General features: G+C 38.2%; 1 protein-coding gene across 4 annotated transcripts in view; it reads right to left on the reverse strand.

Annotated features, from left to right (window-relative positions):
* The window catches only part of FBXO7 (F-box protein 7), a 30,197-nt gene continuing 19,107 nt past the window's right edge, over nucleotides 1-11,090 (reverse strand). Inside the window, exons 5-8 of one of the 4 annotated variants that reach the window (XM_017880823.1) lie at nucleotides 7,919-8,014; nucleotides 5,827-6,003; nucleotides 3,608-3,645; nucleotides 1-687 (exon numbers count right to left, since the gene is read on the reverse strand). In XM_017880823.1, coding sequence (XP_017736312.1) covers nucleotides 301-687; nucleotides 3,608-3,645; nucleotides 5,827-6,003; nucleotides 7,919-8,014 — 698 coding nt within the window. In that variant the 3' untranslated portion in view covers nucleotides 1-300. The remainder of the gene's footprint in view (nucleotides 688-3,607; nucleotides 3,646-5,826; nucleotides 6,004-7,918; nucleotides 8,015-11,090) is intronic. The other 3 variants (XM_017880822.1, XM_017880824.1, XM_017880825.1) reach the window with 3 other exon arrangements.

Consider the following 11,090-nt stretch of genomic DNA (forward strand, 5'->3'; position numbering starts at 1 on the left):
TCATTTACACTTTTTTTTTAATCTGGTAAGAACAGCATCAGAAAACAACCTTCGATCGAGAGGAGAACCAAGAGCAGGGAGATCAGCAGCCAACTATTCCCAAGGCCAACCTTGCCACAAAGGAACCTTTGGGTCACACCACCCCTAGGGCTGTAAATATATCTCTTAAAAGGCTTCTGGGAGTAAAATTCTCACCACTACAATCAGAAAATAACACTCGAGATCAGCACCCCAAGGAGTTGACATCTGTAGTTTAGAAACAAAAACAAATGGAGCTCCAGAAATGAAATTACAAATCAATCACATGAACGACAGGCGGCCGTCAGTTGGCCGACCCCTACTGGGTCTAAAGGGAAATCTGTCATTGGGGCCGCCTCGCCCTGGCAAGATGGGGTTAGGTCCTGGGAGTGGGCCAATTGGATCAGAGCGTGGTCTGAGTGGAGGGCACTGGCTGGGCGTCTCCCCAGGACCAGGAATGAGTGAATTGATTGGGTCTCCAACATAGGGAAGTGTTGGTCTTTGGTCATATTCACCCCCGATAATTCCTGGAGGAAGGCGGGAGCTAGGAAACGGCCTAGGGTGCAAGGGGCTGGGATAGAATGGAATGGCGTGAGTTGACGATGGCAGGAGCATCACAAACCGCCCTTTGGGGGATTCTTTTCTTTGTATGTGCCTCTTCCTGTACAGCTGTAGAAAAAAGAAAAATAAAAGAACAAGATAAGGTAAGTGATCTGGATGTTTCCCTGTAGTTCTAATTTGCTTTCATAGTAAAGATCTATAGGTACACCTCAGAGATATTGTGGATTTAGTCCCAAACCAATGCAATAAACCAAGTCACACAAATTTTTTGGTTTCCCAGTGTATATAAATCCTATGTTTACTATACTAAGTGTGCAATGGCATTATATCTAAAAAGACAATGTACATACCTTAAAAATACTTTATTGATAAAAAAATGCTAACAATCACCTGAGTCTTTAGCAAGTTGCAATCTTTTTGCTAGTAGAGGGTCTTGCCTCCACGTTCATTGCTGCTGACGGGTCAGGGTGCTGGTTGCTAAAGGCTGAAGTGGCTGTGGCAATTTCTTAAAATAAGACAACAGTGAAGTTTGCCACATTGACGGACTCTTCCTTTCATGAAAGATTTATCTGTACATGCAATGCTGTTTGATCGCATTTTACCCACAGTCAAACTTTCAAAATCAGAGTCAACCTTCTCAAACCCTGCTTCTGTTTTGTCAACTACATTTATGTCACATTCGAAATCCTTTGTTGTCCAGGAATAGATTCCATTCCAAGAAACCACTGATAAAGAAAAGGTGGTATATATATACTATGGAATACTACTCAGCCATAAAAAGGAATGAAATAATGTCTTTTGCAGCAACTTGGATGCAGCTGGAGGCCATTATTTTAAGTGAAGTAACTCAAGAATGGAAAACCAAATCTTGTGAGAGCTAAGCTATGAGGATGCAAAGGTGTAAGAATGACATAATGGACTCTGGGGACTTAGGGGGAAAGGCTGGGAGGGAGGTGAGGGCTAAAAGACTACATACATCTTGGGTACAGTTTACACTGCTTGGGTGGCGGGTGCACTAAAATCTCAGAAATCACCACTAAAGAACTTATCCATGTGACCAAAAACCACCTGTAACCCAAAAACTACTGACTCTTTTTTTTTTGAGATGGAGTCTCACTGCTCTGTTGCCCAGGCTGGAGTGCAGTGGCACGATCTTGGCACACTGCAAGCTCAACCTCCCGCGTTCACACCATTCTCCTGCCTCAGCCTCCCAAGTTAGCTGGGACTACAGGTGCCCACCACCACGCCCGGCTAATTTTTTGTATTTTTAGTACAGATGGGGTTTCACTGTGTTAGCCAGGACGGTCTCAATCTCCTGACCTCGTGATCCGCCCACCTCGGCCCCTCAAAATGCTGGGATTACAGGTGTGAGCCACCACACCCGGCCGACATTTTTTTTAAAAAGGAACTACTTTCTCTCTTCATCCGTAAGAAGCAAGTTCTCATCCATTCAAGTTTGACTGTGAGATTGCAGCAATTCAGTCCCATCTTTGGGCTCCACTTCTAATTCTAGCTCTCTTGCTAGGTCCATCACATCTGCACTCCTCCACTGAGGTCTTGAACCCCTCAAAGTAATCCATGAGGATTGGAATCAACTTCCAAACTCCTGTTAATGATATTTCCTCTCCCCCCATGAATCCTGAATATGCTTAATGGCATCTAGAAGGGTAAATCCTTTCCAAAAGGTTTTCAGTTTCCTTTGTCCAGATCCATCAGGAATCACTGTCTCTGGCAACTATGGCCTTACAAAATATATTTCTTAAATAATAAGATTCAAAGTCAAAATTATTCCTTGATCCATGAGCTTCAGAATGCAGTTGTGTTTGCTGACATGAAAACATTAATCTCCTTGCACATCACCATCAGAGATGTGGGATGACTGGCTGCATTGTCAATGAGAAGTAGTATTTTAAAAGGAGTATTTTTTATAAGCAGTAGGCCTCAATAGTGGACTTGAAGTATTCAGTAAACCATGCCATAAACTATGTACTGTCATTAAGGCTTTGTTGTTCCATTTACAGAGCAAAGGCACAGATTTAGCATAATTCCTTTTTTCTTTTTTTTTTTTGAGACAGAGTCTTGCACTGTCTCCTGGGATGAAGTGCAATGGAGCGATCTCGGCTCACTGCAACCTCTGCCTCCCGGGTTCAAGCGATTCTCCTGCCTCAGCCTCCTGAGTAGCTAGGATTACAGATGCGCACCACCACACCCGGCAATTTTTTTTATTTTTAGTAGAAACAGGGTTTCACCGTGTTAGCCAAGATAGTCTCGAACTCCTGACCTCAGGAGATCCGCCTGCCTCGGCCTCCCAAAGTGCTGGGATTACAGGCGTGAGTCACCGCACCCAGCCTGAGTGAGCATAATTGTTAAGGGCCCTAGGATTTTCAGAATGGTCAATAAGCACTGGCTTCAAAAATCACCAACTGCATTAGTCCCTAACAAAAGAGTCAGCCTGTCCTTTGAAGCTGGGCACTGACTTCTCTCTCGCTATGAAATAGATGGCGTCTTCTTCCAATAGAAAGCTGTTTCATCTACACTGAAAATGTGTTGTGTAATGCAGCCACCTTCATCAGTGATTTTAGCTACATCTTCTAGATAACTTGCAGCAGCTTCTCCATCAGCACTTGCTGCTCTACCTTGCAGTTTCTGTTATGGAGACCTTAGAATAGTACCTTATGAAACAATATAATATATTCTTTTCATAAGGTACTATTTTAACTAGCTGAACAGCTGATGACTACTCCAGCACAAAGACAATTCATTTAAATTTTGTTGCAACAAAACAATGTTTTACAATAAAGATGAAAAATAATCATTGTGTTAACATTTTTTCCATATAATTATAAGAAAATAAGGACTGAGTCTAAAGTAAAAGTTGAAAACATTTTCATTTGCTGAAATTTAGCAGTAAATTAAATGAAAACAGATTTCATTACATCATATAAAAGTGAAAATATACCCTTAATATATTAATTCACTAGTCATTTCTGTGTTATGGACATTAGCCTTAATATTTAAAAATACCTACTTCTTTCCAATCTGTGTCTTGAACTCTGACAGTATTGTCTACAAAGGAAAATGAAAATAAGGATTTAAAAACATTTCATTCATCCAGCATTAAACAATGGGTTTTGTTTTTCTCCTAAGAAAAGTGAAACTTACCCATTAAGCATAAGAAAAAAAGAAAAAAAAACGAATAATTTATATAACACACACTGTATCATTCGTATTTTCTTATCTAATAATTCAAACACTTTCTTGATGGTTAAGGGTGATCACCGCTGCTCTGTGCTACACAGTAATTCAATGCAGTGATTCCTCAGGGACTATGGAGAAACATGTGGCTACTCTCTTCCTCCATTAACTGGTTCTACACTGTATCTTCTCCCCCTAATCTCATTTAGGTGTGTCACCTGCTTCTAATCCAATGTCTCATGTTACACCAAACTGGGTAACCTCAGAGTTTCTGTATTACAGCCCATGTTCATTACTGGAGGTCACACTGACTTAGTCTTTCATCCATATTCCGGTTACACTATTTTCTCCCAACCATGTCCTGAATGACTCGGCTATCAGAAGCATGACCGTAACTAAGTATTTTTTAATGTACTTATTTATTTGAAATATGTGAAATGGGGAAAAAGAAACCCATTCAACTTTAAGTATACAAAAGTGTTTGGATAAAAGATGGTATCTTCTCTACAAGTTACTACATTAGCAAGGAAGTAAGATTTATAAAAGCTCTGGGCCCATTAACATTATATCTATAGAAAAATCGGAACAGCTTACAAATGAGCTTGTGGGCCACAATCTAAAAATTAAAGAATAATTGTGCTTTAATCCTAAACTTGAATATACAAGTGAAAGAGTATTTGTTCCTTTTAGGAGTATTTATATCATACCCTGCTTTTTCTCAGTGCTTCCATATACATCAGTCATTCTGCCTTTTCTTTTTTACTACATTTTTATTTCTTTTTTGAGTTGGAGACCAGTCTGGGCAACACTGCAAGACTTTGTCTCCACTAAAAATAAACAAACAAAAAAGTTGGCCAGGTATGGGGGTGCATGCCTATAGTCTCAGCTACTTATGAGGCTGAGGAGGGAGGATCACTTGAACCCAGGAGTTGGAGGTGGCAGTAAGCGATGATTGCGCCACTGCACTCCAGGGCAACACAACTAGATCCTGTCTCAAAAAAATAAAATAAAATAAAATGAATTATTTTTTGAGATGATGCTTTCTTGCTGCCAATTGTGACAAAATAACATTTTAAATGTCAAATTCAGGGGCATAAATAAAGCAAAAAGAGGACCTCAGGAATCAAAGAAGAGGAAAAGGAACAAACCAGATCATTTACACTTCTTACGTTTTGAAATTTTAAAAGAAAAAAACATTGTAGCAATCCAAATGACTCTACATTTTTTTTAAGGGAGCTTTCTACCCACCAGATTTTTACAGTTACTAAGGTAGTATGTGTTAACATCACATATAGCACTATCATTCAAACATTTATGTGAACCACATAAAAATTTTACATTGCAACACAGTATGCACCTACCTATACATAATTGAAATAGAAGTCTACTCTTATTTTATAAATAGGAATGCTATTTATAAAATAAATATGGATTTTTCCATTGTGGGTTTTGTTTTTTTGTACCATGACCCATTAAATGGATTTCATGACCCACCCCAGGGTCAAACAATCTGAAAACACCAATATGTAGTAAAATGGTGGCAGCAGAAAAAAAGTTCCACAATCAGGCTTTTGGCCTTGTAGCAGGAAATCCTGATGCACAAGTTCTACCATCATCACTGCCACAATAATTACCAGGTCACCACAATGTGACCATACAGAAATAAAGCTGCCCTGGCAACATGGCAGAGGTCAACAAAACTTTCTTAACTTACACACTGGTCTCAACCATGAAAGCAGTTCAGAAATGCCGGCTCATTTCTAAGTCAGATGCTGACTATTGTCTCTAGCGAGAAAATAAGCCTGTCTTACTTCCATTCTTCTATCCTGAAATAATCTTCTTACACTAATGAGCGATTTGTGTTGTGCAAAATACAAAAATGAGAGAGTTTTAGGGACACAGGCAAAGGTATATGAAGCTTAGAGTCAGTCTCTTTAAGGCTATTAAATTATTTGCAACAGAAAAATCCTACAACTAAAAACTTTTGGTGAGCTGAGTAATTAAGACAATAAGAAAGAGCCTTTTCTTGTGATATGTCATTATGGAAATCACCTCGAAAATCACGCAGATATAAAAACCTCCACAGAAGCGGGTCATTTGAAGCAGTAAAGAGGTCACGACAAACTGCAGACAAAGACAAGACGGAACGAACATCCAGAAGTCGGAAGATCCGTAGTTTCAGTTCCAATGGGAGGACGACCAACCCAAATACATCTGGTAGGCTCAGTGCTAAAAGGAAAAAAAGAGAAGTAACAGGTATTACTGAGTAAAGAACATCTGGCTTTCTCCACACAGTCAATAAAGTTGCCACCCGTTCCTTTCTAAAGTGGCAAAAAATTAGATGGTACTCTTAATTATCCCCAAGTATGCATCATCTACAACAAATTCTTAACCCCAGCTTGACTATAATTACTACTAACTCATGCAACTCTAGGCCCTTACTCCCTTGATGTTTTAGTAGAAAGACAAATGCTTTTTAATATAAATCAAATAACTATGACAATTGCTAAATACTAGCCAATGGCCTCTTCTGTCTCAAACATTATTCAATACAACAAAATTTCTTCATTCAACTACAGAAAATAATTCTTGGCTTTTATATCTGATTCCCTGCCAGTTATTAACTGTGTGCCTTTGGACAAGTTATTTAAACTCTAACTTAATTTCATCTGTAAAATGGATTAATATTACATCCCACCTACTTCAATGAGTTGTTGTGAGAAGTAAACATATTAATACATATTAAGTGCTTAGAACAATGTTTGGCACACCAAGCATAAGCACTCAAGTGTTAGCAAATTACTATTATCTGAAGTCTAGCAGGCTAAAAAGAGATAGATAAATTCAGAAACAAAGCCAAGGAAGGAAAAGAAAAATAATATGTTCCAAGTTCAGTGAAAATTATGTTTTGGTTATCAGCACCTTCAAAATATTTGTGATACTATTCTCTACTAGCAAAAATAATCAAAATCCAACAAAGACATATCTACATGTGTTTTTCAATTGGAATTACTTCCTTTCCCTCATACCACTATAGGGAGAGACTATTACTGACTTATAATAAGACATTGGCCCACTGTTCACTTGACACCAAAATATTACTTACTTCTCTACACAACAGAGGCATATTAAAAGCCACTATCTATTCACATTAAGTCAGAAACTACCTACTAGTTGACGGAGAATTGTGGTAGATAGTATTTGCGTTCTCAACCACTTTCCTTACATAATTATACTTCCCACCCCACCACCAATCAGGCTGGCCATTTTTGGCTCTTATTTTTTCATAAAATGTGAGTGGAGTGACATATATAATTTCGGGCAAAAAGCGCGTTGAACGAACACATAATTGGGGCCACTGGCTTCTTTCCTTCTACCACCAAGAGCGAGCTGTCCTAGATAAAGACAACTCCTTCAGCAAGCAAACCCACAACAAACATGTACAGAGCATGACAGTAAATTTCACTGTAGTCACTGAGATTTTTAATAAATTTTTTTCAACTGCAAAAAATAAAATAAATAATAAGAGAAAGCTAATATAAGGATCTTGAGTGAATTAATTAAACCTTTACTGGATCTAGTATGATTTTCATCATGTATAAAAATGAGTACCATAGAATTTACTTCAAAGCTCATTAGCAGTAAATAAGAATGCAATGTGAAATACCCAACAAATGCCTGCATAGAGCCTCCAATAAATGGTTTAAAAAAAAAACTCGATCCAAATTATAGACCATATTATTCATATTTTATATTGTGTGTGTGTAATATATATATGTTGTGTATAATATACACACATATTATATATGTGTATAGAGAGAAACAGCATCTATTATGCCTACATGTCTACCTGAACCCCTGCTAGGACCACAAGAATACAAAAGTAATGATATTTCCCTCCTTCAAGATTTCCCAACCTTAGTGGGAAAGAAATTCATATCAACAATTATAGTCCATGCGAAAAGAGTCGTAATAAAAATTATGTACATATAGCATAGAGATTACAAAGGAGGTTAGTCTTAAAAGAGGAACATTTAGCTAGGAGCAGAAAAGAGGGCAGTCAGATGTCATACCCACCAAGAATACTAAGTATACTTACTATTCTTTATAGTCCCTTGAACTGAGACAGTATTTCATCTCTTACCTTGTCGGGTAAAAGCCAGAAGAGGATACACCAGCTGGTCTTTAAAGAGGCGAGAGAGTTTCTGAAGATCTTTGTATATCTTGGCTACATTTTCCCCTAGAATACTTTTCATGAAAATCAAAACCCAAAATCAAGTGGAAAAACTGTCCTCTATTTCTGCCAAACACAATCAACATGGCAAATAAATATTCACAAATAATTCACAAAGATAAGCATGAACCAAATTCCTTCATGGAAGAAGTACAGTGCAAGACTTGATAAAACTGAATCTTAGATATAAAAGCGAAAAATTCCATGCTATCAAATTAGTAGAGTTGTGCCCAACCTCTCTAGCTCATAGGCTGCAATTGTAGAAAAAGCTTGTGTGAGATTCATACACAGGAAGATTTCCTGAATAGCTATCAATCTGTGCTGGGCACTGAGGATACAGCGGAGAGCTGTTCCTGTAACGCTTAGAACCTGGTAAATTAATAGCATTTATCACATGATGACTATGTATCAGCACCTGTGTCAAGCATTTTTCAAACTTTCACATCAGAAGTTCTTTCCTAAGTAATTACTATCTCCATTTTAAAAACAGGTCAAGGTACAGAAAGCCTGTCCAAGGTCCCATGGTTAGTGGCAGAAGAGTACACAAACCCAAGTCCGTATGGCTCAAAAGCACTCATTTTTAGCCACCACACTGCTACTGAAAATGTGGGTGACAGATCACCAGAATTGACCATACCTGGAACTGTTTAGAACTACTGAATCTCAGGCCCGCTGCAGACCTAGCAAATCAGAACCTGTAGTTTATAGTAAGATCCCCACGTGACTCATATTAAAGTATGGACGCACTACCAAATTGCAGCCGAGGTTCCCACTTGTTTTGCTATTTACCAAGTGTACAGCCTTGGACAAATAACCTGCCCCTCTGATCCTCACCTTTTTACTCAACTGTTTAAGGGAGACACCACCACTACACCCGGTAAGCGTTGTTATAATTGAGAGCTCCATGAGCAGTGCCTAGTGTATCAGTAGACAATTTATGCTTGCTCCTTCCCCATTCCATATTTATGTATTTCACTATCTATAACAAATAAAACACTCAGTATAACGGGATCGATAAGAAGAAGGAAAGAGACATGCAGCTAATGTCTAAATCTTTGTTGTGTGACTTGCAATCTTGAACTGAAATTTGCTGTCAAGGTATCATTTTTAAAAATCAATTTGGCTCAAGGGCTTTTTTCAAATGTGAAAACTGATTTTCTTTAAATGAATTTTTTCCTTCAGCAACCTGGTATATAACTATTTAATTAGAAACTTATGAATAAAAGGATAAATAACAGTGCCTAGTTGTAGTTACTAGGTGCTATCAGCCACAGTAAAAATTCATTAAAATGACTTGCCAAATGAGCAGAATATTCCTACTCAACATAAAAGACTTTATTAAAAATACTTCATTAAAACAGTCCATAAAGTTGTAATTTAACAGTATTTAACATTCCTCCTCCTTTCCATTTCCTTTTTCCTTATTTAAGAGAAAGCAGATAAAGAATAGCAATCTGAGCTACATTCCTGTAAAAGTTGTTTTAAAAGGCTGGGAGTCAGCCAAATCTATTCCAATCCTGTATTTCACCATTGATTAGCTCTGTGACCCTTAAGTAACTTAGCTTCCTCTAGATCTGTTTCCTGATCTAGAAAATGGGCATAAAACCTCTACTGCTGTAGAGTGTGGAGTATTTCTACTCTCCATAACAAGGTCCTCCCTATACAGTGAGCCAAGGAATTTCAAGTTTTTCTGACCCTAATGATAAAAGCCATCTATACAGATTCATCAGTCCAGTTTATGCAGTTTCAACAGGGGCAAAAACTGGTCCTTGACAGGTTGAAAACTATTATATTGGTTTGTGATCCTTCAAAGGGTCACAGTACATAAATAAAATATATTTGTGGTATTAAATTTCATGAAGGAGAGAGATTGGGGGGAAAAATCTCCAAAGGCTCCTTTGGGAAGTGATAATAAAAAGATTGAGAAACTCTGGCCCAGTCTGACATTAAACGTTCAACTCGGCCGGGCGCGGTGGCTCACGCCTGTAATCCCAGCACTTTGGGAGGCCGAGGCGGGCACATCACAAGGACAGGAGTTCGAGACCAGCCTGGCCAATATGGTGAGAGCCAGTCTCTACTAAAAATACAAAATAATTAGCTGGGCATGGTGGTGTGCACCTGTATTCCCAGCCACTCGGGAGGCTGAGGCAGAAGAATTGCTTGAACTCGGGAGGCGGAGGTTGCAGTGAGCCAAGATAGCACACGGCACTCCAGCCTGGCGACAGAGCGAAACTGCGTCTCAAAAAAAAAAAAAGCTCAATTCACCTAATGCCCAAGTTCTGATTCTACATTCAACCAGAGACCATTATAAATATGTATTCTGCTGTCTCCTTTTCCTGTCAGTTTTAGTTAGTATAAATCAATCTCTCAGGGCTGATCTCCCCTAGGAATGAACAAGAATGAGTCTTTAGACCTTCAAAGCAACCATGTCAATCTAGCCAGCCTTTCCTAAAGGACTGCTATAAATGCCATCTTCCCACTGTACCACAGCATTCCCACTAGGCTCTTAAAACCCTCCTAAGTTTACTAAGAAGATTAAATGGAACAACATATGTACAGACACAAGCACAGAATGAAACAGGCACTTAAAAAATGTCAGTTCCCCTCTCCACCTTATCTCTCCTCCAACCACCTGTAACTGCCTCTCACAGTTTGGTTTAACTGAAAATGATAAAAGGAAAATCTGTCTTGTTTGCATCTATTAATAATTTTATAGAGTTTAGGCAAAACCTTACCTAGAATGCAAACTTTTGGTAAAGTATTAATCTGTATAAAACAGCAATCAAATTTATGTAGGTTTAAACAAAGATTTTGATTGCAGTTTTTCCTCCAATAATCTTTAATAATGAACTTGAATTACTTCCATGAAACACAGATCTCCATATTGGTTAAATATGATACCAGAGAGATCTCCAAAGATTAGTACAGAAACTATGAACTATCATCAGAGTGTAATAACTTACATACTAGTGTTATCTCATAACAATGTAATTCAGCACTCTATGACCCTAAGAAAAACAGGAAAGAAACAAACTCCTCAAATTATAAGCAAAACTTTTGCATTTTTTTTTTTTTTTTTTTT

The sequence above is a fragment of the Rhinopithecus bieti genome, unplaced genomic scaffold, assembly GCF_001698545.2.
Source record: "Rhinopithecus bieti isolate Rb0 unplaced genomic scaffold, ASM169854v2 scaffold_12783, whole genome shotgun sequence".
Taxonomy (NCBI): domain Eukaryota; kingdom Metazoa; phylum Chordata; class Mammalia; order Primates; family Cercopithecidae; genus Rhinopithecus; species Rhinopithecus bieti.